This window comes from Leopardus geoffroyi, chromosome A1, assembly GCF_018350155.1.
Source record: "Leopardus geoffroyi isolate Oge1 chromosome A1, O.geoffroyi_Oge1_pat1.0, whole genome shotgun sequence".
Lineage (NCBI taxonomy): Eukaryota > Metazoa > Chordata > Mammalia > Carnivora > Felidae > Leopardus > Leopardus geoffroyi.
Genome location: NC_059326.1, coordinates 82,344,451 through 82,372,259, shown reverse-complemented (window position 1 = coordinate 82,372,259; position 27,809 = coordinate 82,344,451). Strand labels below are relative to the sequence as shown.

At 57.1% G+C, this 27,809-nt stretch overlaps 1 protein-coding gene across 6 annotated transcripts in view; it reads right to left on the bottom strand.

The window, feature by feature from the left end:
• Nucleotides 1–26,604, bottom strand: part of TFDP1 (transcription factor Dp-1) — a 40,456-nt gene extending 13,852 nt beyond the window's left edge. The window contains exons 1-3 of one of the 6 annotated variants that reach the window (XM_045482629.1): nt 26,461–26,604; nt 25,608–25,679; nt 6,936–7,002 (exon numbers count right to left, since the gene is read on the bottom strand). In XM_045482629.1, coding sequence (XP_045338585.1) covers nt 6,936–7,002; nt 25,608–25,619 — 79 coding nt within the window. In that variant the 5' untranslated portion in view covers nt 25,620–25,679; nt 26,461–26,604. Of the gene's footprint in view, nt 1–6,935; nt 7,003–25,607; nt 25,680–25,937; nt 26,027–26,365 lie in introns of those variants that run through there. The other 5 variants (XM_045482602.1, XM_045482618.1, XM_045482596.1 and 2 more) reach the window with 5 other exon arrangements.
• Nucleotides 26,605–27,809: the final 1,205 nt, after the last annotated feature.

The window sequence follows — 27,809 nt, the reverse complement described above, 5'->3', positions numbered from 1 at the left end:
AAAAAAAAAGAACAGACTTCAGATTTCAATACACAATGAATCTTACTGCCACATACAAACACTGAATAATTTCTCTTGATAACCTAAGTCATCAAGACATTCGTCCATCAAACCAACTGACTGAATGTTAGCGTTTTCACCGACACCAGCAGGTATTTGTTTTCTGTAAATGTTTGTTTGCTTCAAGTTTTATTTTTCTCTAAACACAGAGACCTGTATCTTAACAAAAGCAAACATTATTTTAAATGTTTATTTTTGAGAGACAGAGCATGAGCAGCGAAGGAGCAGAGAGAGAGGTAGGGGGGACAGAGGATCCAAAGCAGGCTCTGAACTGTTAGCACAGAGCCCAACACGGGGCTCGAATTCATAAGCCGTCAGATCATGAACTGAGCCGAAGTCAGATGCTCAACCGAATGAGCCACCCAGGCACCCCCAAAAGCAAATTTTTAATGATTGTTTTAGATATACAAAAGACGGTTTAAAAGACAAAAATAAAGTTATTCTGTTTTGCACAGAGAGATTTAAAACACAAACGTGTTAGTCATTTCAAAGTCACACATGAGATTATTATCAGGTTATTAATAGGTTTTTAGGAATACTGAATTGATTCATAAAACAATAAACTTGGGTTTTTTTCCTTTATTTTACAAATGATCCCATCAACATCAGCAGCCCCAGCAGCTGTTAAGATATTAAAATAAAGTAAAATAAACGAGGTCAGAACACGGCCACATCTGGGCCAGAGCCACAGGTGCGGCCACAGAGGACAACACTGAGCGCTCAGAACCACAGGAACGTCCACCTACAAAACCACGTGCTCACCCGCCAGGGCAACGGCAGAGCTGAGAGGCAGAGTGGATCGGGGCCAGGCCCCCTCTGGTTCTCACCAGGGTCTCCCTGTTCTCTGAGACACTCTTCAACACTAAGAACTACCACACAATCTTTCTCCAGTATGACCTAGAATTAACTACTTTCCTTTTATCCTATTTGCTCAAGAGGCTGAAACAGCAAAGCTCACCGTCCGGTCCAGAGACCCGCCCCAGCTGCGCCCCCACCTGGCCCCGCCTGCAAACATCAGGGCTTAATGGGTGTGCTCTGTCCATTTTTCGTACTTTTCCATGCACATCCATAAATCCAAGAAAGCAGAAGTATTGCTCATGTGGACCTCTGAAACCCAGAAAATTATCTACATCTCACATAACTTTGCTCACACTGTCGCTGAGACTTGTCCACAGAAAGGTCTAGTTGATTCCTTGAATCTGTGCCCTTCCGTTACAGTATGTTGATTATACAAATACACAAATGTTCCTACTGAAACACCGCAGGTAATATCGGCAGTCTGGCCTCCTCCTGCCGCTGGCGTGCCCTCACGCAGGTGCGCCAAGAGGACAATCTGTGCTATGGGCTTCCACATGGCACCTCCACAGGGCCGTTCTGCACACACCACACACGCGCCCTGCACACACATGCACAACACACACGTGTGCACACACCACACATATGCACCACACACGCACTGCACACACGTGTACGCACATGCATGCACACACATGTGCACAGCACATACACACGCACACATGCATGACACACATGTGCGCACAAACCACAGTGCACTGCACACGCATGCACGACACACGTGTGTGCACACCACACATGTATGCACACACCGTACACGTGCACCACATGCACGACACATGTGTGAGCACACATGTACACACCACATATATGCACAGCGCACATACCACACATGCATGACACACGCGTGCACATCACACATGTGTGCAAGGCACACACATGTACGCACACCACACACATGCACGCCACGTGCACACACCACATGTGCACATCACACACCATGCACCACACACGTGTGCACCCAGGCAGCCTGTGTCCCCCTCTCCAGGGTTCCTACCAACTGCTGACTCAGGGAAGACACGTCACTTTTTAACAATCTCAAGGATGTGATTCATTTTTAGTTTAATCTGACCAAAGACATCAGAATGCTTAACACACTTTGCTGACAAAGACCACCACACTTCGACCTACTTACACTCCCGTTTACAAGACGGGCTAACCTGTAACACAGCCTAGAGTTTACTCACTAGAAGCACAACTACTTTAGCTGTATGCTCTCTTTAGTGCCTTTTGTTAAAGGAACTAGGTGACAAAATATTTTATTTTTTTTTAATGTTTATTTTTGAGAGACAGAGACAGAGCGCGAGCAGGGGAGGGGCAGAGAGAGAGGGAGACACAGAATCCGAACAGGCTCCAGGCTCTGAGCTGTCAGCAGAGAGCCCGACGTGGGGCCTGAACCCATGAACTGTGAGATCGTGACCTGAGCCAAAGTCGGACGCTTTACCCACTGAGCCCCTCCCCCGGCGCCCCTGAAATATTTTCAACTATAACATCATGAAACAGAGAATTCCTCTCTTGGCGAGAAAAGGAGTTAGAACATATGTGGTCTGAGCTATTATAACCCTGAACAGGAAAAGGATTCTAGAAGTATTCCATAAGCATATTCTTACAATTAGCAATCACAATTCATTAATACCTATGGGCTTTAAGACAGATTATGAAATCATAAGGTTTAATGTCTTCTTGAAAATAATTTCAACCATTTCTAAGTTCTAAGAACCTAGTATTTTAAGAGTTGCTCTCTTGCCCGCCATGCTAGAAATACCCCAAGCGCTAAGACGGCGGCCCCCCGCACGGCCCTGCCCCTGCAGAGCAGGCGCCAGAATGGCCCTGCGGCCCAAGGAGGGAGGCAGGCTCCGCAGGGGCACCTCCTGGTGGGTGGGAGCCGAGGTGCCCAGCATCTCAGGGACTCGACCACACCCAGACCGCTCCTCTGCGAGCGCATCTCCTCTGCAGACCGGTCTTCCTGGCCAGCCCGGCAGCAGGGTTTGGCGTGTGAAACATGTTATCACTTTGTGCTCCAGATGTCGTCTGGGTTCAAACGATGGTGCCTCTGCTCTGCGCTCCCCGAGAGGGGCCAGGCCGCTTCCCCCGCAACAGCCGTGTGTGCAGGTGCACGCACATCTGCGAGGGTGCCGTTCCCGCGTCTCTGGGATGATCCCACAACGCCAGGCTGTCGGCCACCTGTCACTGGTGTTCATCTCTCCTGCCTGGGAGCCCGTCCTCAGGGGAAGGGCAACTCTGAAGCAGAAGGAAAATGGCAGACGTCACAGGACACGTCCTGTCACCAGTCAGACCCAGCCACATCCCGCGACATTCTGCGGGAGCCGCCTCCTGCACCAGGCGCTTGGGGTGCACAGCCCTTCAGGGAAAACAGTCAGCAGGCATCAGAGCACTCCATCAAGGTGCCAGGCGACAAAAGGCAGCACCGGAAACTACCAGAAATGGCCCGGCTGCAGATGAGCAAAGTCACACAACCACAGGGAGGATCAGTGTGTGCAGATACCACACACACACGCACACGACGTGTCAGGACACACGCTTAAGCACACGTTTACATCGTGAGCCGTTTCTGCAGCGAGCGCGCACGACATGTACGCAGAGGCCGGAGGAGAGGAAGAGGCCGCACACGGGCCGTGGCTCCGGACTGGTTCTGTGTGGAGGGCGGGCAAGCAGCGGGCACATCGGGAGGGCGTGGGCACATACGTGCCGGGGCCCACGGCCTGAACCCTGGGGCAGCAGCCGCACGGCTGGAAGAGGAGGCTCCAGCAGGAACAGTGGCAACAAAACGCTGCCAGCAAAGCACCTGGCCAGACCCCTACCAGCAGGGCAGGCCCAGGAGCAAGGGGGCCCGCACCCACCGGGCCACCAGAACCTGAAATGCCAGCAAAGGAGGCGCCACTGTAGCTATGCGGCGCCAGGCGCCCACGTGTTTGGTGCGGCCACGCACACACACCTCGTGCCCTGGCTCCTACTCCAGAGCGCCTGCCCCAAACACAGGAACAAATGTACACGCGAAGGCTCACACAGCATCAAAGCCGTCGGCGAAGCCCTGGGAGCAACCCAACGGCTGTCACAGCAAACAACGTAGCCTTCGTTGTCTTGGACCGCATTGGGGCCTCTGGCCTTCAGGGCCCGTGGGCACAGGAGGCTGTGACTTCAGCACACCTTCTGGGGAAAACAGCTCTTTGAATCTTGCAGGCGTGACGACCGACTTGATGTGAGCACCAAGGCGCTTGTCCCCAGCTATCCGATCACAGACCAGCCGCAAGCCGCCATTAGGTAGGGGAGACCACCCTCCAGAGCCCCCTAACCAGGCAAAGACTTTCAGAGCAAATCCTCAGGTCTCCTCCACGAGGAAGGAGTGGCCGCCTCCAACCCCACTTCTTGCCTGTGTCTGGCCTGCCGGACCCCTTGTCACAGGGACCGATCCCACAACAACAAACCTCCCTCCCACTCACCACACGTCTCCCGTAGGCTCTGCCTCTGGAGAAGTCTGCAGACACTGGCACCTGGAAATGGGCCACAGGCAGCAGCCAGAGGAGCAGAAGAGGCAGGTGAAGAAGCACGGGCAGCTCTGGAGGCTGAGACAGGAGCAGAGTCAAGGCCAGGACCCAGGGAACGGGAGTGCGCAAGACCCCAGTGTGAGGGGGCATCACAGCCAGAGCTTAGGCAGGAGCAGGCACGGGGAGCCTCACCTCAGGAAGGGTTCACTGGCCCCAGCCGAGGGCAGCAGGGTCACTGGGGCTCCCAAACTCTCAGCAGGTGGAGCTAGGAGCAGCTGGGAGGCAGCCCTGTAGGCGTGGCGCATGCGGACAGGAAGCGGGACAGGCCCCTGCCCCCTCATGGCCCAGCCTCCACCAGGTCTGGCCATGGCCCTCCTTTTGACTCCCCACCCCTACCCCCAGCGAGAGCCAACTCCTGCCCTTCATGGTCCCTCCAGAGAGACAGGCTCTTGGGAACACACTGAGGCCACATTCCCGGACTCTTGGACAAGCCCGTGCCAGGGGTCTGGGCCTCACTCAGCATAACCCTGGCTGAGTCTCCGCCAAGCGCTCCTCGGGAAGCGCCCACAATGAAAGCGGGGTCAGACAACACAGTCTGACACCCATGGGCTCCCCAACTTCACGAACACCACTGAATAACCCAGAGTGCACAGGTCCAGTCAGTACCACACCGCCCAAAATTAGAATCGGAGCTTCTGAGCCAGAAGCAAAGGTGGTCGTGCGTGGAACAGTCCCCACGGGTGAGCACAGCAGTTGAGGAGCCTGGTCCTACTCCCTTTGTGGCCGAAATAGCACCGGACTGCCTGTCCAACAGACAAACGGTTCCGTTTATGAAAAAGCACTTCTCTGGAAGGAGTAGGAGCCTGGCAGCGCTCAGCCTGCGTTCATAGGGTCAGAGCAGGGAGCACATTGCAGAGATGTGGCCGTGGGCCTCCTCATACCCAGAACATGCCAGAGGCGCAGGGGCAGGAGCCTGAGTGCCTGGGAGGCTGTGCTGGTCCCAGCAGAGGCGGGAGCAGAGGCAGGAGCCAGGAGCCTCGAACTACAGCAGTCCTAGCTGTGAGCGGAGCCAGGGACACGGCGGGCCAGACCACACCCAAGAACACGCAAAATCCTTGAACAGTGCAGGGAACTGGCACCAGGATATTCTAGAGACTCAAGAAGCTGTTGTCTTCTCATCTCTCCAATGCAACCCCCATAAGGGCTCAAGCACAGATCAGGCAGCCCCTGATCACGGGAGGGGCCTGTGGGACCGTCCAAACAATAAAGGGACTCAAAACAAACACCAGAACGAAAGGCTTCCACTGTTCCCAGGGGAGCAGAGATCACAGTGTTTTCACTACTATTTCTGCTTAGTCACTTTTACTAAAGACGTCGCGCCTGTAAATCCTAAAATTCTAAGTGTCCAATTAGTTAGACTGAAGCACCTCGCTCAAGCAACCTGTGAATGGTAAAAGCTATTGAACTAAAACCATCTGCAAACACTGAGTCCCTCAGCGGGGCCCTGTCCTTGGACAGGAAGGGAAAGAGGATGGGATCTACAGAAAAGCAGGACGCTGCCTACGACCTTCCAAACACAGAAACCCGGAGAGCACACACGGGCCCACAGCCCATCCAGGGGACAGTGGCCAGCGTGACGAGGGAGACCCACTGAGCCAGGAGAGGAGAGCCTCCATGAGCATCAGAAGGGGCCATCCTGATGCAAAAGAGGGAGCAGGGCCTGAGCCCACCACCCTAACCACATGGGCCGGGCCCACTGGGCCCCACGGGGAAGGACACGGCTGGACTCCTGTCCCGCTCGCCAGCAACAGATGGATGGGAAGGGGCTGGGACATTCCCCCAAAGCTACAGCAGGAGCCAAGAGGTCACCGGTCAGGGCCTCAGCCTGGCGGAGGCTGAGTGGAGGTGGCAGCGGTAATCCAGCCACTCTGAGCTCGGGACGCCACAGGTGGCCGGGTGTCACGCATCAACTTGGAAGGTACATGCCCTCTGGTCCAGCACTTCCACACCTAGTCTATCCCGGGAAATAGCCAGCGCGCTCATACACGTGGGCAGACGTTCATCACGGTAACACCAGGAGGGAGACCGTGGGACCCCAGAGCAGGGGGCAGTGGCCTGGACCTGTCCACCTCCATGTCCAGCCCTGAATCCCAACGAGCCACCGAACATACACACGTGGCTTCCTGATGGGGAAGACACAAACCCGGACGCACGTGAGGGAGGCACCACCATCCCTGGGCTGCCGCCCGGGTCCAGAGCAGACACCTGGAGGCTCATGGCACCCGTGAGGCAGAGGAAAGCACATGACCTGCGTTCTCCACGTCCCCGAATTTCTGCAAACAGCGTGAGCCCACCACTGACAGGTGCCTGCAGGCTGTCGGCGGCCCCAGGCAGGAGCCCTCCCAAAGCAGGGGCCCCACACTTAACAGGGGCTTTCGTCCCACAGAAATCCACGAGTACAGCAACCCTAACACTCTCATCCACAGAATTGTATTTGGAAAAGAGGCGCCTTACCTTTTCCAGGACTAAGGTTCTGGTCTATGAAGACCTTGAGTTCCCCGTTGGCTTCAATTAGACCGGCCTGCAGAGAGCAACAAGGACAGTAAATAGGGGGTCTAAGAGCGACAAATCTACAGTTCGTAACAAGCCGGGCTGTGTGAGGGAGGTGTAAGATACGGCATGAAAGAGACAGAATGGTCAGGAGCCCATGCAGGGAACTTCAAAGCTTAACCCTTGTGACGTTAATGAGATACAGCTTTTGTGCATTAAGTCAACACACGCATTTAAGGGGCAGTGCGTGCGGCTAGTGGAGGCGCACCTCGGGTGGGCGTAAAATTCATCTGACCACCTGTCGTGAGAGCAGACAGGCGATCCAACCTGAGAACAGGGCTTCCTCAGAGCCCCGGACGCGGCAGCTCCGCCGGAAATCGGGGGATGCACCTCTGTGTACAGGAGTGTGGGCCGGGGCCAGGCAGCATACGAGGTCCATCCGGCACCCCCATGTCCTGAGCAGGGTGACCACGCGCAGGGCCCACTGACCACGCAGCTCACTGGAGCACCAGGCAAGTGACATCACTCCCCAAGGTGTGCAAATGCACCTGAGCCGCTACAGGGAGCCATGTCTGGGACTGGCCCCTGACACGCGTCCTGCGTCCGCTTTCCCTGGGTTTTCATGGGAAGAATCAGGGCTCGCATGAGCTCGTCACAGGCACCGCACACCATCGGCGTCTGGACGCCCACACCCGAGTCTGTCCTCACCAAACATCGAAGATGTGCCTGCTGCACACCAAACCAGGGCAGACGGTCTTGATACACTGAGCCTCACCAGACACCAGCCCTGCCACACGCACACTCACACCAGTGCACACCATCCGCACGTGGTCACTCACACATACACATGCATGCACACACGTCCTACACCCATACATGTGCACACATGTGCACAAACACACAAACACACACACGTGTACACAAGCCACATCGCAGGTCAACCAATCCCGACAGACAAGCCTCCTCTGCCTCCTGCCCAGGCCTCTGACCACCAGCGACCCGGGCAGTGGGATTCCTGGCCCAGCGGGAGCACCGGCTGAGGACGCCCCAGTGTTCAGGGACTCACGCCTGTGTGTACACAGCAATCTCACACACATCCACACGAGCCACGCACCCACAGACGCTCACGTCTGTGCGGTGTGCCTGGACTTTCCTCACAGGTGTGTAAGCGCAGGCCAGGCCACCCGTGAAGGGATACAAGTGCACTTTCCAGCATCGTCCTGTCTGTCCAGGAACCCAGGGCATCTGCGGCCCTTTCCCACCCCAGGAGGAGCCTCAGGTTGGCAGCACGTACGGGCAGCAACAAGCTGGACTGCAGACAGGCAAGGCTCGCCTGAGCCTGGCACGGGAGAAGCCACATGTCAGGCCCTGCGGTGTTGCAGGGATGGGTTCCCTCTCTCCACATGGTGCACAGAGAACACACCAAATGCACCCAAAATGCACAAATCCACACACGGAACCCGAGACGGAAGTCAGGCCCGTGCCACCACCACATGGGCCACGTTTCCTGGACTCTCCAAAACTCCACCTTCCCACAGAAGCAGAGGAAGCCAAGCACATGTCCACAAGGATGGCAGCAGATTGAGGCCGGGCTGCGCTAGAGGACTGCTGGCCAGGAGCCGCCAGACTCAACGGCACGATTTTCTCTGGGCCAGGAAGCCTGCACCAGGCTGGTCCCAGCAAACAGGCTCAGGATGCCCCAGAGACACGGGACACCAGCTGCCACAGAATTGAGGACACAGCCATGGCAGGAGAGCGCCTCAGGGCCCCCATACACCTGTCAGACGGCCCCAGGCTCCCAGCACATCATTGGTGCTGCGGGTTCCTTGATCCCACAGACAGCGGCCCTGGGCTCCATGTCCACTGTCCTGTACCAGAGTGGACGGGTGGCTGGACGCCTGAGCTGGCAGCCATGGAGCCCCAAGATCACACAGGGCCTGTCTCTGCCCTCATGGGTCCGCCTGGGTGGGACCCAGCGTTGCCCAACCTGGGGCCACTGCCCGTGCTGCTCCAGCTCGGCGGTCATGGGCCACTCATGGGAAACCCCCTCCCGCAGAGGGAGCACTCATAGTCCACACATCAGGGGCACAGCCCCAGCAACCCCTCACAATGTGGAAGGAAGGGAACCAGGCCAGGAAGCCCCCAGTCACTCTGGAGGAGGTCTAGTCCAACTCAAGTGATCAGACTAGCCCATCCTCTCCAGAGCCAAAGGGCTTCGTCCTCCCTGGCCACATGCAACCCACCATGGCCACCGGATGAGTGGCCTGGGCGGCGAGCAGGTCAGCCCAGCCCTTTCTGGATAAGTCTGGAAACAGACGAAGAGGCCAGTCCCTTCTTGCCAGTCTCAGGGTCACAATCCAAAGCTGGGGAGTCACTGGAGAACACAGAGAGCAGAAGACAGAGGCAGACAGCCGGCTGACACGGAGGAGAGGCTGGAGCGAGCCACAGGTGCACCCAGCGGCATCATGTCTGCTCCCGGACACCCTCCCAGCCACGAGGAGGACGCTGATGGAAGTTCTGCATACTCGTGCTCTGTAAGGCCTCGTTTCTGTCGCTCAAAAGAACCTCATGTAGAAAGGGGGCTGGAGTCTTCAACAGGCTCCTCCCACCCACCACCCATGCAGCCCCAGTCTAGCCCCGTGGGAGTCCCACAATGCGTGGCGGCCCAGCACCGAGGGGCTGCAACGTCCGGAGCAGGCTGCCCGGCAGTACTTGCCACACCCCTCCCCACGACACCACCTGGGAGCCTGAGGGCACCACCTCTGACAGGACCGTCTTCCCATACCCACCCTGTTCCCAAGCCTGGTTTCCAGTTCAGAGCGTAAACCTGAGGGCAGTAACTGTGACATAGGAAGAAGCCAGCTGGCAGCTGGCAGCTCGTTGACGCCCACTGTCCATATGCGGGACCGTGACTAGGTACCCCACAGCAAGTCTCACGGGCACAGGAATTCTATCTCGCAACACAACGTGTGTCGGAATCACAGGTGGCGCAAGCTCGGTTTTCACGAAGGAAATTAGAAAGCTGGGGCTGGGAAGTCAGGCTTTGGAGAGAGTGGGGGCCTGCCTTCCTGCCATCCTCTCCTCCTCAGGGGCTGCCGGACACACTGCCACCCGGCCACGCCCAAATTCCAAAACACGGAAACCATTCGGGAGGATAAAGGGTTACTGTCGCTTTAACCCCTGAACTCTGAGGTCATTGTTCTGCAGTAAGAGAGTGGTGACCGATTTTTCTCTAGAACATAAAAAGTCCTTCTTTTCATCTGGGAAGCCACTGAATGTATTTTTGAAGCATACTTTAACAGCTGCATGCAGATTTGGCCCAAATTTCCTGGAGCCACATGACTGACTGCCAATGACCAAAGACAATCGGTCAGGACCAAAATGACGCATCTAGGGTTCCTGACCTCGAAGGCCGACAGCAGCGCTCCATAAGTCCGCCTGGAAGGAGCTAGAGCTCTGGGGGCACGCAGGCAAGGCAGCTGCGGAAAAGCGGCCAGCCGGCCAGCAGAGGCCTGGCAGCCAGCAATACCAGAGCAGGACAGACTCTCGAGGTCAACCAGCTTCCACATACGACTGACCTAAACCGGTTCCAGAGCTGGTTTATCCTGCCCTACTGTGCAGACACAGTGCACGACACAGCCCCCAAATCAAGCCTGAGTCCAGGCCACACCCAGCTCGTTCCCCCAACCGTGCTCTCTGTAAACGTGACGGAACTCGTTTCAGAGCCTGATGACCAACTCAGAGAGACACACTTGTCTGGTCCAGCTGCGTGTGTCCACCTCGTCTGAGGCGCAGGGGCCAGCATGGCACTGGGCGGCACTGGGCAGAAGCACACGGACAGCACAGAGTTCAGGAGAGAAGCAGGTCTGTCTGAACCACACAAACTTATTCAGGGGCGTATAGGAAGGTCACTGGCGCTGTCACCCATAACCCCATCCACCCCCAGGGTCCCAGCCTCAGCCCTCCCACAATGGAGCTTTTCTAAAACACCACCCTTCGTGGGTGTGAACCCCAAAGGACACTGAACACCCTAAGGAGACATCTCTGGATGACAGTGACAAGCAGCACAGCAGGGGATTACTGCCCCAGGTGCTGCCCTGCCTTGTGGCCAGCGCTACAACACCTGGCCCACCAGCATCCACCCGCGGCCATGCCCACTCGGAGCTCTGCTCCCTCCCCTCCCAGATGCCAGCCCTAGGCCCTTGTGGGACCCCAGGCAAGTCCCCGCAACCCACAGGAGGAGAGGAGTGCCTGCCCACCTCACTCGCAGCCTCACAACGGGCAAACCTGTAAACACCTGCAGCCGGTGACCCATCATCTCCGTCTGCCTGGGACCACGGGGTTCTGGGAAGCCTCTGGGGCACAGGACTGCCATGGCTCAAGGCAGGAAACCCTAGGCCAGCTGCAAGGTGGCCCTCGTGACTCAGCAACACCTCCACGGAGCCGCCCACCGGTGCTGGTGTATGAGCCTGACAGGTGCAGACCAGGCACACGGTCCACTCTGTGCATGAAGTGAGACCCCCGTCTGAGTACGAGCTTAAAGCAAGCTCAGATCACACGGGACGGAGTCCGTCAACACTGACATTTGTGTTAAATTTGCAGTGGACCCTGGAAATGGTCCCCTGTGATGGAGTTTGCTCTTTCCCACTTTGTAATCTTACACTTGCTTCTTGTCTGCGTGGGCTCAAGAGCCCGTGGCCCCAAGAGCCTGTGGCCCTGTGAAGAGGGACAGGCCCCGAGACTGGGCACACGCAGCAGGCCTGAGCACATGGACCACGCCGAGGTGCTCACCTCCTTCCCTTGGAGCCCAGGGACCCCCAGGGCGCCCTGCTCCTGGCTCCTGCAGTTCTTTAGGGAGGACAGTCCAAGGCCACACAGCACAGAACCGCCGGGAGCACAGGGAAACACTAACGTGTTCATTACAGCCTCCTTGCGATTTTCTAACACCATCCCGTCCTCAGGGGCTTCACAGTCAACACCACAGGACCTTAGTTTACAACCACAAACTGGGACCCAGGAAAACATTACCACACCACCCACGCCCCTTCCCTCTTGTGCCTGGGGCGAAGCCCGCAGGGACGCCGGGACCAGCACTGGAACCAGGCTGCTGGGATGCTGTAAACGGTATTCCTGTACTGCACGTAGTTTTAAGTTAAGTGCATAGAACTCCTTCCCTTGCACGCTCTTTATACTTAAGATGCAAACCTCCCTCCAGGAAGAAACACCAAGACGCTGAACAAATGAACATGTAAACCAACAGCGAAGGCACTCATTTGTCACAACTAACCTGAGTTTTTCTTTCAACACTCGTTACTCAGCTTTTTGGGTTTGTACTTAAGGTAAGTAAACCCAGTTACTGTGTATTTTCCAACGCTGGATACAATGATCCACTCAAAGCAGTAAAACTCACCTGCTACACAGGAAGCTGAGCCAATTAGACGTGGACGCTAAAACACCAACTAGGTTCTTTACTTACCAAACCAAAGTAGTAATGACCACATTCCAGCTTCACACATGCCACCCATCTCTGCCCTGCGTCCCTCACAAGCCGCGGAGGGCATGGCCGGGACCCCCCACTCCTGCTGCACACCCTGACACCCTGATCCCCCTCCTTCTCTCTCTAGAACACCCTCCCCAAGACCCCTCTGGTCACCGCAGGATACACTGCGGACCCCTCGGCAGGAAAGACACCCAGGGCCGAGGGCCCGCCCACAACCTTTGAGGGGCCCATCAGAGGCACTGCCCCGGCCACTCAGGGCAGGGGGGAGGGTGGGCCAGCCGCTGGGAAACCACCACCACTCTGGTGGCTGCCTACTTTCTATACAAGTCCTACCTTGCCGCCCCCATGGGCCCACTAGAACAGAAACGCCAGTGAGGGCAGGACACGTGCCTGGAAAGAAAACCAGAGCCACGTCCATACTGAAGCAGCTCCCAGCCCGGGGACAGCTGAAGAGTGCCCAGTGGCACCAAAGCAGCCACAGTCAGTACCAAACAAAGGGCAAGCCTGTACTCCAATGAAACTGTACCTACACAGAGAGGCAGTGGGCCAGCAATTCCGCCGATTCAGACAGACACAAAAATCAGCAAGACAAGGCCGGGAAAGGGCAAAGGGCAGGGGCCTCAGGCAGCAGAGGAAGGACCCGGAGACCCAGGAAAGCAACCACAGGCCCGGCTCCCTAACGACAGTTACACAAAACAGCAGCATGTGTGATCAGCCAGGCACCTGGGGGGAGTCCAAAGGAACCTTTGTTCGTGCCTCGGCAACCCTCCTGACCTTTCCCATCACAGCAGCCCCTTCTGAGTCCCCACACACACCGGGAGCCGGCGTCCTGACCGCAGCAGCACATCTGGGCCTGCGGGGGCACCAAGTGCATCGTGGCTGCTGGCTGGCACCTGCCTCGAGCAGGCGAGACGAAGGGATGGTAAGAACGGTGAGGCCCAGCTCTTCCGTGCCCGCAGGGACCTGGTATAACCACTCGAGGCGGAGCCCTTGCACAGCAGCCATACAAACAGCACCTACCTGGGAGGCAACCCCGACCACCCACCACGGAAGCACACAGGGCCTCGCCAAGGGGCACAGTGCACCGGCACCCACCAGAAGACATCAGCACTGCAAGCATACCGTGTAACAGAGCGCTCATCAATACCGTGAGCTGCAAGGGTGATCTAAGGTAGGAGCGGAGTCCAGACATACTTTGAAGGCCTGGCCCCTCACCCCACCCTGTGGCTCCTGCAGAGACCCTCCCTCGACTCCAGAGCAAACGGACGCCAGGCCCCGGGGCCCCAAGCACCGCCACAAGGACACAGCCTGTGGGCACGCCCAGCACGGTAGGTGAGGGGACACTTCACGGCCCCACCCAATCCCCTCCCCCTGAGCATGGCCTGCCCTGGTGACCGGATCTGCACAGGCCACGTCTGGTCTCAGGAGCCGGAGGCTGGGGTCCGGCTGGCTCGTCTCTCTCCCTGTGTGTGCATGGACCTCGCTCCAGCCCCTCCCTCCCGCGCTCTGGCAATGGAAGCTACCTGGCAGAGGGCCCACGAGGCCAGAGCTAGGGGCAATCTTCGGCCAACAGCCCAGAAGTGAACAAAGCCCACCAAGGACCAGGTGAGTTAGTGGACATGGTCCTGCCACAGGGACCTGGGGGTACGTGTTGGTGTGTGACACTCTCAGGTCCTGGGCTGCGAGCCAGCACAGCTGCAGCCAAACTCGCAAGCCACGGAAGCTGTGGGTAACAAAACCACAGTCCCAGGCCACTGTTTTGGGCAGCCCGTGACGACACCGAGTGGGGCACTTTCCCGCCTTACCCACCCGCCACAGAGAGGGCACCACGGTGACACCACAAAGCCATCGGAGGTGGCATGTTACACAAACGTGTCTCAGGGAGAGCTACGGTTGGTCACATAAAAACCAGTTCCAAGTAGCCGCGCGGACAAGAGAACCAGGTAGAAACGATCTAAGAAGGAGCGCTGGGTCCGGCAGTGGAAGAACAGGGCTTCGGATGGCGCCTCTGCCTCCACCTGACCCACGGGCCGACACCAGGGCACCAGCGCTCCCAGCAGGGAGGGTGCTGCCAAGCCACAACATCACCCACACCGTGGCACCGCTGTGAGGGCCCACCAGCCAGCATAGTGGTCGCAGTTCTGCTGTGAAGGCAGGTTCCGGAAACAACCTAAAAGCCCATCAGCAGGCCTACATAAACAAGGGCACATCCAACCCACCAGCTCTACACTGACACAAACCTTCCGAATTCCAGCTGCTAGCTCTCTGACGATACTAACAAACGATTATTCGCTATTTGGGGCACTTTTAGAGAGTTCTCATCTTTCAGAGATAACACTAGAATAGTGAATGACAGTACAACATGTTTGTAACCAGCTTCACAACCACCCAGCGGGCGGACAAGTGTGCACAGCCAGCCAGCCAGCCGTCACTCAGGACAGTGACAGGGTGCAAGGCGTCACCACCACATCCTGTCTGCACTTGCATTCGTCTCAAATGTCCCACCAAAGTGTCTTCAGAGGGACACCTGGGCGCTCAGTCCATTAAGCATCCAACTCTTGATTTCGACTCAGGTCGTGATCCCAGGGTCGTGGGATTGGGCCTCCACGCCGAGCGTGGAGTCTGCTTAAGATTCTCTCTCCCCTTTGCTCCTCCCCAACTCGTGCGGCAAGTGCATCCTCCCTCTCCCTCCCTCCCTCTCCCTCCCTCTCCCTCCTTCCTCTCTCAAAAAAAAAAAAGTGTCTTTGTAATGATCTATGTTTACAGTTACCAGTTTGTTTAGGGCCAAGTTGTGGAGTAAAAGAACGGAGAACAGTGTGGGAGTCCTTTTACGTAAAGCTGTGTGACAGATGTGCACGTTCAAACACAGGTACCTAGAGAGTCAACTCCAAAATCACCAGCTGATTCGTAGTAGAATCACCTGGACTATGATTTCCAACAACTGTCAGCTTTCTAACATTTGAATTTTTTTTTTTTTTAGTTTACTTATTTTTTGAGAAAGAGCAAGGGAAGAGCAGAGAGAGAGAGAGACAGACAGACAGAATCCCAAGCAGGCTCCACACTGTCAGTGCAGAGCCCGATGTGAGGCTCAAACTCATGATCTGTGAGATCGTGACCTGAGCCAAAATCAGGAGTCAGACAATCAAGTGACTGAGCCAGCCACACACCCCTGACATTTGAATTCTTAATGAAAGACTGTGTTCTGTAAGTGGATATGCATAAGGCTGCTGTCATTTTCTAAACAAAGGACACAGAACCGCAGGACAATGAGATCTAGACGTGACAAGGGATAGGTAAGGACACAGGCTAGGCCGCACATCTGAGGTCAGGACCCCGAGGGGCAACCACAGAAAAGAAACCAAGACAGCAGCAGGAGCGAATGGAGAAGAGGTCCACATCCACAGACTGGACAGAACAGGACACAAGGTCACAGAGTGCTGGCCCTGAGCCACAGGCAGGGCAGTGGCAGCTGGAGAGCAGAGAGCACATCTGCGGAGGAAATGCACACTCACACCAAGAGTGCACACTCCAGGGAGGAGCCACGGGAGACGCATATCCTCAGGAGAGAGTCCACCAGTGAGGGGTGATGCAGGAGGCAGGAGTCAAATTTGCAACTTCCAACAGGTAGGGGGGAGGGGGGCGAGTGGGTATGGCAGATGGAGCAGTACTGCCACCAGGATCTGAAATTTAGGTGAGAACTTGGCTTTCTCTGTCAGGGGCCACGACCCCGCAAGTGACACACAAGTTACAGCTGTCCTTGCTGCCCTGCCCCCTCCCAGGTGGGCCTCTCCTGCGCTCTCGTTACCTGCACTCCAGGATGTCTCTCCCAGTGCAGAAATGCCCGCACTCTCTGGCTCCTGTGAGCGCCACCAGAGATGCTGGCAGAAATCAGCGTCCCGTCCACCTCTGCCTGACCCCACCACCGCTCCAAACCGGAATGTCAACTGAGTGCAGAATCGTGGCACTACCACCCAGCCCACTGCTGGGTTTCTCCCTGAATCATCTCCCTCGCTCCCCGCGGTCACAGCCCTTCCTAGACAGACGCAGCAGGAACCACAACATCGGCTTTCTTCCGTATCTGCACTCTACACTTCACCCTCTGCCTTTTGGCCAGAGAAACGTCAAATTTATTCTTGGGCACACACAAACAAATGCGAGATTGCCTGGAAGACAATGTAACATGACTCCAACACAATTTTTAAATATTTGCCTCCACCTGCTTTCTGGTGTTTCTACAGCAGGTCTACGCTGAGGTAGCTCTGGGTGGTGCGTACTGCATTTTCACACCTGCTGAGTGGTGGCGGGAGACCATTCTGGGCCTGACGGGGACACTAATAGCAGGCTGGGATGTGATTTATGAGTAAGTTATTGCCCAGAACAGGATTCTGCCTTCTGTATAATAGCAAAGTCTGACCCAACCAGATGGCCACACCAAGAGCTTTTCTCCTTAACCAAAGTCCCTGCTATTTAACTCCCCCACACCCACCCTCCGGACGGCCGTGTCCCAGCCTCAGCCCCGTGAAGGGGGAGCCCCCAGAGTCGGGGACTCATCCACCCAGGACCAATTCCTGCTGCCCACCTCCCACTCCACTTGTCCAAACCGTGGTCGGGGCAAGCTGGAGGAGGCAGGGAGCCGTCAGCAGAGAGACAGGGACCAAGGTCAGGAGCTAAAACACACCAAGGGACCCTGGGCGCTCAACGGTAAAGGAGCACCCCCAGACACTCCGTCTCTGGGAGCCTGCCGACCCCCTGCACCCCAACTCATTCCCAAGCTCAGGCCCTAAGGAGGAGCCGGTCCCCTCAGCCACACTAGGAGTGGGGTTCTCCCCAAAGCTCTGGTTAGAACAGAAGTGTGTGTGCGAACGGAGAAGAGACCCAGGCCCGCGGTGAGCTCCCAAGTCCTTCAGAGCCACTGGCCTGTTCTCAGGACCCACCCGGTGTTGCCAGGCTGGACCACACGTACGATGTGGCTGGCACTTCCACCTTCACTGCCCTGAGAGGAAGGTACGCTTGTCACCTTTGTTCCGCAGATGAGTCCCCAACCCCCAGAGAAGACTCTGCCTGAGGCTGCCCCACAAGCACGAGGGAGAGCTGGGCTCAGAGCACACAGCGCGGATCCACTCGGAATCGCTGTGTCTGTCCCGACACGGAAACCGGTTCCAGGAAATACCCATGGTCCCGTGGCTTCACGTGCACTCGGACACACCAGCCATCCCATGGAAAGCAGAGGACTAATACAGCCAGAGGTGGAGACGTTTTCTGTTCGTAGAGTAGCCTTATTTTATTGGCTAATTTAAAAATTAACAATACACTGATCTGACTTCTCTTCTGGAAAAATTATTACTTTCTCCCTTTCAGAAAGAACCCAACTTTCCTTTTAACAAAAACCAAGTCACAGAGGCTGGGAGCTCGAACAAGTACCACTGTCCTTCACAACCTCCAAGGGCCCAGGTGGGCTGCAGCCGCAGGGATGGACAGACAGGACAGCCCCATCCCCTACCACCAGCCTTTTCCTTCCCAGGGGAAGGAGAGCTCAAAAACAGAGTGAGCACCATTTCTCGGGCCACCGTCCACACGCGAGCCATACACAGTGACCCAGGATGCACGAGAGGTCAGAGTGTCCAGGATCCAAGAAACTGACCTACACACTCACCAAATGCTCAGCCCTCCTGCCCCCAGAGTGAGACGTGGTCATGCAGCTCCATGAGGGCCACTGTCCAATGTGTCAAGGGAAGAGGGGGCACATCCACAGGAGGGAGGCACCCCCGGGAGCCTCCACTTCCGGCTGGGAGGTGCTCTGCTGGCACCTAGGTCTACAGGCCAGGCTTTCAAAGCTCTCTGCGGTTGCAAAACCCCATGACATTGTTTAATTTTGTGACTTCCCTTCTGCTGGAGCTGTGCTTGTGCCGGGGGAGGGCACACCAAGGGCACCCTGAAATAAGGATGAGACACCTCATAACCCATAGCTATCCTAACTCATGGACTACTTTCTCAGATGACATTAAGGCAAATATCTGTCTTTTATAAGCTGCACATCATTCCTAACACGGCACCTCAATTTTAAAAAAAGAATATGTTTCAGAACTGATACTGATGAAGGAACAATAAACACCTTCTAGACGAGCTGGCTTAATTTCGAAGTGCACCAGATCAAAGCCATGGCCGTGTATGACTTCATGACTGACGCCCACACTCAGCCTTGGGGCAAATTTGCAGACCAGGATTGAGGTCCTGTCAATACAGGTAGAATAAGATATTTTTCACTCAAATCCTCACTTTTCTGAAAAGCAAGTAAAACAAGAGAAACATAAGACCCCTTCAAGGTAATCCCAGTTATTAACACTTCCCAGCAGAGGAAGGAAGACATTGTGTAAGGTTGAAAAGATCTAGTGGGCTATACTTACGCTGCACAGTCATGTGCCCAGGAAGTTACAAGAGTACTGACCACTAACCTCAACTTGGGCCTCAGAGAGTCCTGGTGATCTCACTGAATGAGGATGAACATATACACACTCACCAATCAAATGCAGGAAACTCGCTTAAACTACCTAAGAACTGTCTGTACCTAACGGTAAAATTCAAACTGCAAATTCAAGGTGTATTTCCTGTACGTTTATGTCGAAATTGTTTTATATTCACAACCCTTACTAAAACAACAAAAGCAAACCTAATGTTAACATTCTGCCATGAAATCACCAACGAAGGCTGAACATCATTAATTTATACAACGCGGATACAAGTCAACAGGAAATAAACACCAGGACAGAAAGCGAATACAGGAGATGCTTTTCAACTCACAAAGTAACATGTTCTAAAAGGAAAAGATTCAACTTCTATATCCAGAAATGCAAGCTAAAAACACAATTTTTTTTTTTTCAACATTTATTTATTTTCGGGACAGAGAGAGACAGAGCATGAACGGGGGAGGGGCAGAGAGAGAGGGAAACACAGAATCAGAAACAGGCTCCAGGCTCTGAGCCATCAGCCCAGAGCCTGACGCGGGGCTCGAACTCACGGACCGCGAGATCGTGACCTGACTGAAGTCGGACGCTTAACCGACTGCGCCACCCAGGCGCCCCTAAAAACACAATTTAAAATTTTACCTGCAAATGGACCAAGTTTTGTGGGCTTTTAAATTGTGATCCAACTGAATTTCAAAAAGGGGTCGTTACAATGAGTTCCCCCCACAATGCGATAAAAGTATAAACTGGCACAATCATTCTGACAAGTTACCTGACATCTCAAAGACACAGCACATGTATCTGCCCGCCCGTGTCCATTCATGCCCGCCTATGCCCACCTGCCTGTGTCCACACATGCCCGCCCATGCCCACACATGTCCGTGCCCACCAACACCCGTGCACACACTCACCTGCACACACTCATGCGTGTGCCCGCGCAGTTGCACGTCCAAGAACTCCTCCCTGGACATTATGATGGGTCCACACAATGTGGAGATGTGGCCAGAAAGCCCCGAAAGCCCTGGCGCTGGAGGACGGAGACCTAGGGTGCGTCCACGCAGTGGGATGGGCTCTCCACGCTCCAGAAATCTGGGCAGAGTGCAGTAGGACTCTGCTCTGTGGTCCCTAAGCACCATTTATGCCGTGCCATGCATCATTAAAACCCTGGAAAACCTGCAAACTCTCTGAAAGGCCACACTCAGTATCTCTTGATGTCTTTGTGTCCTTTGTCCCCCCGGAAATGGCATCATGGACAAGCGACTCAAGCAAGCGGGCCATTCACGGAGGAAAGGCTCGCACCTACAGCAAAGGATTGGGGAGTAAATGTTCGTTTGAATTTACAATGACATGTTTAGGTCTGTAGCCGTTTTCATCTCCCAATTCACCTGTTTCAATAGCTGACCACCTACCACAGCCCAACATGCTGCATACATGCACAGCTGCTACTCCAAGCATGGCCCCAAGGAGCACGGTGTCCCGGCAAGACCTGCCTGGGACACGACACCAGGTCACGGGACACTGAGGCACAGGGCACCTGGGGGGTGGCTGGGTGGGGCCTGGAGGTGGCTGGGGGCTCCTAAGGGGGTCTGGGGGGTGGCCTGGGGGCACTGGGGGGGACGCCTGGGGGTACTAGGGGGTGGTTGGGGGCCACCGGTGGGTGCCTGAGGGGGCATCACCCCTGATGCGGCCACACTCCACTTGTGTGCCCTCACCAAGCACCTCCCTGGCTGACCCAAGCCCTGTCCCTCCTAACAGACCCTGCAAAGCCCAACACACAGGAAGCTGGCACTGACTCCACACGAGAACGTTCTCAAGAGCACAGCTTTCCAGAAAGGCAGTTCTGTGAGGGAAGCATCACCCACAAGCCACACTACAAGCCAGGGCCGTTTCCTAGCGGCTTCGTGACAAGCCCAAGGCACAGAACTGCCTCTAGGAGAAGGATGTCCCTTCCGTGTCCCTTGTGAATTTGACAGCACGCCTTCACTCGTACACCTGTTCCACAGCAACACACCCAGGGCGTCTCCTAATCAAGCTGCAGCTTTCTGCTCCCCACCCCACTCTGGCCCACGCAGAGCCCGTGTAAGAGTGAGCACACCACCACAGGGACCCGTGTGGGCTACACCCCCCTCCCCATGCCCACCAGGGAGTCACTGCCAGGACAGGACAGGCTGGCGCTCTGGGAGTTAGTGCCTGGTCCCACAATGCACTCCAACCAACACCGAGGGAGACGGCTCGGTGCTGCATCACCACATTTATGTCTCCAGCCCTCATTTCACCCTCGAGGTCTGGGGCTGAAAACCATACCCAGTACATGTATCTGTAGATAAGCTCTTGGTCTCCTAGTGGTATTGAACCAGGCCTCAGTATCATCCCCCCAAAGCCTACATGGGACGCCTTCTGCGGCTCTCCAGAACACCTGTAGAGAATCTTCCATTACAGAACACAAAGCGGACTCACACCAGCTTGCACACAGGCGGACCAGCTCCCCCGCCAGGAGCTGGCAATGCACCGCCCCAGCCCAGGACTGGTCCCCCACTGCTCCCACACCTGCAGCCACCTCCTAACAGTGGCCCGCAAAGCGCCTCCACGACCTTACAGACCGGCCAGCTGGCTCCCCGTTCCTCACGGACCTGCAGGGTCTGGGGCCCACGGGGAGCTCATGCTCTGCCTGTGAAACACCCACGGGGCCATGCTGCGCACACGCAGCTCACGCACGGGCATGTGTTCATGGCAGAGGTCCTCCCCTGACTTCACACAATGGCAGTTTCTCCTACAATGAGCATGTATTAAACAATTATAGTTTCTGGATCTTCTCTGAAGTTGCCATTTCCTTCAGGAGGCTTTCTTGGTGCTGAAAATGACTGTCTTCTCAGCCTGGCCAACCTCCCCAGCCGTGACCTGTGTTCACGGGAGCTGTGGCTGGCACAAAATTGAATTCAGATAGCTAGTTTCATAAATGAGTACCGCAATTACATTTCCCTCCTCCCCGAATGAGGAGACCCTATGATAGAGGGACAGGCCCACGGCTGTGAGCAGGGACCCACACGGTCCCAGGGTGGTAACTGAAATGCAAGCCGCTGTGGGCCCTGCCCAGCTGGGACTCTGAGCAGAAACATCGCCCATGATGCACATCTAAGGAGGGTCCCAAAGCTTCAGGGCTGACAGCAGGAGGCAGCCTGCGTGCGGTGAGGGGGTCTTGCGTGAACGCTGGTAGGAGGCCCCGAGGCCGGTCTCTGTCGGCACTGACAGCCAGGTGTCAGCCCTGAAGGCTGTCGGGACCACAGGAGGAACTGCCATCACTGTGCAGCCAGCTTCTACGGCCAGGGAGCTCCCGCCCCAGATCCCAGGACCGGCCAGTACTCTACAAAATTCTGGAAGCAGCCCCCAAAACCGTTGCTTGTGACCACTTCTGGGAGTGACCAGACCCCAGCTCACCACATGCTTCTGCACCAGATGAGTTTCCTCACCTCTGCACCAGGTACAAATACTGACTTTGGATTTTTACTATCTGAATTCTTCATCGCCAGCACATACCGACATAATCGGAATAAATGAACATCAAAGACCTCGGGCCCACTTGGTCTTTGCTTCCCAGCTGGCTCCTTGGAGACAGGCGGCAGGTCTCCACCCTCACACGCTGCCCCGGCCAGAGTAAAGCTGGGGACGCGGGAGGGCAGAAGGGGCCTTGCCACAAGGACACCCAACTGCAGCCCACTCACTGCAGCCATGCACCCCTCCAGGTGAAGAGACACGCTTGCAAGATAAAAGGCCAGCTACTAATTACCAGGGAATCAGGCTGCTTTTCACATGTTGCTAGAAAACGCAAGGCTCTTTTAAGCAGAGGAATTACAGTGTTGTGTCTTGATTTCCTTTTTAAACACATGCAAATCTTTATTTGTTCTAGAGACAGAAGACACAAAGTGCAGTCGGTGCCAGAGCACCTAGGCTCCAGGTCCAGGCTCTTGGAGCCCCACACACCCACCTCCAAGCTCTTCCTGACCTCCCATCTCCGTGAAACAGCACTGTTTCCTCATGGGCCCCGGCCCCCAGTCACCCCTGCCCTGCCTTCCCATGCCCCAGCCCAGTGACCCGCCCCCAGGTCCCCCCCATGCCCTCCTGTCCCAGAGCACCCCCCCATGCCCTACTCTTGGCCCCTCCGTGCCCCAGCCTCCCATGCCTCCCCACTGCCCCTAGACCCCTGCCTCTAGACCTCCTGTCCCCAGGGCCCCCGCATAATCCCCCTGGGTCCCCTCCATGTCCTTAGTCCCCCTCCGGACCCCTTGCCCCCAGGCCTCCCCATGCCCCCAACTCGGCCCTTCACCCATGCCCCAAGCACCCCAACTCGTCTGCCATCTCCCACCACCAGGAGCTTCAGGAGAGCAGAACAGCACACCGTGCTCCCCGCTGGGCACAGGCACTCCACAAATAGCAAAGGACGGACAGGATGGACACGTGAACAAAACCAGCAGGCCACCCTCGACTTGGGCATTTCCACCTTGTGCCCACAGGCCAAGAACTGAGGCAGGCACATAGCACACAGAAACCAGGGGGCCTGGCTCCTGTCAACTCCGAATTGAGACACACCTACTATACGAGTGAAAAGATACAAGTCTTTCCGGCATCAAGCCCCTCCACCAGAGACGCAGGTTGCAGGGTTAGCCTGCAACAGTAGTCTGCGTGCCTAGATGCCCACCCAGGCCACAGCGTGGCCCACGGCTCACTGTCAGGACAGCCATCACTGTCGCGGGCCCCACGCCCACCACCCCAAGTCAACAGGCTCAAGCCGTCCGCCTATTTCCTGGGCAGCACCCCCAAAACCTGCAGGGGCTCCTGGGCCTCCACTGGAGGGAGGAAGCTGCCGTGCTACCTTCCCTCATCCTCCGCACCAAGTCTGCTTGGCTGAGCCCTCGCCTGTCTCCTAAACTTGTCCTCCTTCACGGTGACCCCTAGGACCTAACTCCAGCCCCTTCCAGCCTTCCAGAGACCCCAGAACTCTGTAAAGCCGGGGTCCCAGCCCACACTCTCCAACCCGAGGGGGCTGGCCTCCCGCCTGTGCTTAGGCTTTGGCCCTACATTGAGCTCCAACTGCTGACACTGCCCACTACTCCCCAACACTGGCTTCCAGAGTCACCTGCCCAAACTTAGACGTCACACCCCACATAAGGCAGCTGAGAGAAGGCTAAATGCTTTTCCCTGGACCACGACCCCATTCCAGTCCAGTCCACCAGCCCTGCTGAGACCTGGTTCCAGCCACACCTGACGTCCCCAGCTGTCGGGACTGGGAAAGCACTTCATTTCTGCTTCTCCTCACACCACCTGTCAGCCCAAACAGCTCCACTATGCTCATGGCGCCCAAGCCTCCACCGCGCCACCCCTCGTGCTGCAACAAAGGAGGGTGCAGAGGCTGCTTCTGTGACCGTCAGAGGAGATGGCAGTGGCCTTGACTGTCTTTGCATCCCCAAAGGCCACCACGAACTCCAAAGAGTCACTCAGTTAATAAAGAAACGTGGTTCCCAGAACGCACAATCTGCGCTCTGGCACAGGCTCCCTCCGACACACCGACATCACCTGCCCCTGAGCACATACCACTGCCGGGCATCTTTGGGGGATAATTCCCAGAGAAAAGGACATGGCCACCAACAAATGTAACCTGAGGCGATAACCTCAGCCTTGAGTCACGTACGGATCATGACTTGAACCTCAGCCACAGCGCGCAGGATGCAGTATGTATTCACACACTCTCTGCCGGACTAACCCCAGCACTGGAGAGTGGGAGCCTAACACGAGTGCGTGCCCGACCGTCACTGAGAGCGAGCCACATGTTCACTTAGGCTTTCCGGAGAACGTTAAAACCTCTGAACCGACGGTAAGGTTTACACCTATGATTTGGTTCCACAGACGTGAGACACGTTTTCTCTACATCTCATGTTCCGGGCAGACGCAGCTCATCTGGACCGTACCTGCAACCTGTGCAACAGGTAAGAGACACGCAGCCCCCTTCCCCTGATGCTGACAAGACAGCACATCCCCAGAGGCACGGAAGGTAGGCCTGGGCAGGAGAAAGCGCAGCAAAGAACTACGGGATCAATAAAACACACTATTTTTGAACCTAAAAGCCAGTTTCTTGGAAAAAGTTTCAAAAAATTATTCAGTGTATTCCACAGTTTTGTGACAAATCCAGAAAAAGCTAAAGTAGAATTTTTCACAATTCGTGAGTCACCAAATTTCATTTTTCTGAGGAAAAAAAAAAAGGCGGGGGGGGGGGGGCCAAAGCAAGTGCTTACTGCTTTATGGATGAAAGGTGAATTAACTGCCTACACCCCACACAGAACAGGTGCTCAGGGTCACTGCACACATGGCCAGCCCCAGTCTGGGCACCTGACCTCACCTAACTAAGGGTGTCATTCTACACAGCAATGGAACTAGAATTCACGCGGCCTGCAAAGACTAAGAAAGTCCGTGGTGTCACTCAGGCGCCGCAGAAGCGAGACACGCACGTCCACAGAGACCACCGGGTTCCGTACATCCTTCCACCTTGAACCCGTTTCACCTGCTCCAAGGTCTGAACAGAAACTGCACCGCAGCTTGTGCGTCATGGCGCCGAACCAGGTGGGGAAAGTACGAAGGACGTGGTGCCAGGGAAACGTGTCTGTAGCACGAAGCAGATATACTTACATCTTTTGCCATGTTACCAGATCCGTGAAGTCGATGCTATAAACGTTCACCCTCCAGAGAAGACTAATTTTCCTGGTAAGAAAGAACGAAAACCAAGAAATGAGTAAGAACTGAAAACCAAGTGAATAAACCATCCACGCCTGGCCCCCCGGAACCACCACCCCCAAGGGACCCTCCGGGTGGCAGGAGCCCTGCTTTCCAGACCCGCAGCCCACCCTGGGGGCAGCTGCCCGCCGGCGCCGCCCGAGAGCAAATACAGCCCCCCCCTACACCCCGCCCGGCCCACACAAAGACCCTGCCACCCCCGGTCCCCCCCGCACCCCCCGCCACCGTGACAGGTGGTCTTCCGGCCCAGCGGGCCTGTCACCCGGCCGCCGCCGCAGCCGCCGCCGCCGCGCGCGCGCGCGCCTCCCGCGCCGGAACCGGCAGTCGGGTCAGCGCCGCCCCCACCCCGCGCCGCGCCCGCGGGGGCCCCGACCCCGCGCTCGGGCAGACCCCGGCCCCCGACCCCGCCGGGTGCTCGCGCCGCTGCTCCGCGGGACGCCCGCCCGCAGGCCCCGCCCGGGACCCCGACCCCCGACCCGACCGCGACCCCGCCGGGCCACCCCGGAGTCCCCGACGGCAGCGCGGGAGCGGGGCGCCCGGGGCCCAAGGCGCGGGAGCCGCGGAGCCGGCGCGCACACGCGGCGGGACGGCGGCGGGACCGGGGCGGGCGCCCCGCGCGCCTGCGCCCCCCGCGGGACCCCGGCCCGCCGCACCTGGCTCGCTCCGGCGCGCGGGCACGGGCGGGGTCCCGGCGGCGCGCTCGGCCCCGGGGTCCCTGCCCTGCGAGGCGCCGGCGCGCGGGGCTCACCCTGCGAGCGGGCGTCGGGCGGCGTGACGTGCGCGGCGCGGCGACGTGACGTGGGCGGCGGGCCGGCTCCCGCAGCGCGCCTGCGCGCCTTTTCGCGCCTTCGCCGCCCTCCTCCTCCTCCTCCTCCCGCCGGTGCGGCCCGCGCGCGCTCCGAGGGGGATGGGCTCAGCGCGGGCGGGTGCGGGTGAGTGTGCGCGTGCGCGCCGGGCGGGGACCAAGACGCAGAGCCTGGCGCGGAGACGCCGCGGTGCGCGCGCTCTTGGAGAGGGGATGGAGGTGTGCGCACACCTGGATCGGAGCCGGAGGTGTGCACGTGCCGGTGTGCGCGCACACTGGGAGAAGAGTCGGCGGAGTGTACGTGCCGGTGTACGTGCCCGTGTGCGTGCACGCTCAGAGAGGGGTCGGAGGTGGGCGCACACCTAGGGAAGGGCCGGGAGTGTGCACATGCCAGTGTGCGCACAGACTTGGAGAGGCGCCAGGTGTGTGCAGGGGTAGAGGAGAGAGAGGGTCCACGGGCATACGCCAGGGAGAGAGGAGGCCAGGTGTGTGCACGTGCACATGAGTGTATTTGTGGGTGTGTGTTCATGCAGGCGGAAGGAGGGTAGATTTTGTGCGCACAGGCGTTTACGTGGAGAGGGGGGTTGGAGTGTGCACGTGCAGGCGTGCATGCCCTTGGAGGAGAGAGGCGGAGGTGTGTGGACGTTTTGATAGAGGCCAGCTGTGTGCATGTGTGTTTGCACACAGAGGAAGAAAGGCCGGGTGTGTGCTCACGTGGAGAAGAGGTGGGCAGTGTATGTGTACACGTGTGCACGCGTGCTTGTGGAAGAGAAAGGCCAGCTGGCGTGACTGTATTTGCGCATGTGCGCGTGTAGGTGCACAGAGAAGATTGGGGGTGCGTGCCCACAGTGCAGAGGGCCCTGCCCACCTGGTGTCCACCTGTCCCTGCGGGGCCAGCAATCATGCCCACACCCAGCCTGAGCCTGAGTCCCCACATCCCGGTGGGGTGCTCAGGAGGAAAATCAGGCAGCCAGTTTTCTCCTCATCGCTTGGTGGGCCTGGTGCACCCCAGGCTCTGGAGACTTCTCCCTGGAGCCCACCACCGGCAGGGCCAGGGCCCCCAGGGGCTAGAGACCCAGCAGAGGGCCGGCTGGAGTCCAAAGTTCAGGGCTGCAGCATAATGTGCGGTGAGGAGCACAGCGCAAAGGCCTTTCTGCCCTGTGGGGGCAGCCGTGGTTCCGTTGCACGTCTAGTGCTGCTTCCCTGCCTGCTGCCTGACCAGCCACCTCACCTGTTAACACCACACTCAGCATTGGTTTCTTCTGGAAGACAGCAGAATGCTGCACCTTCTT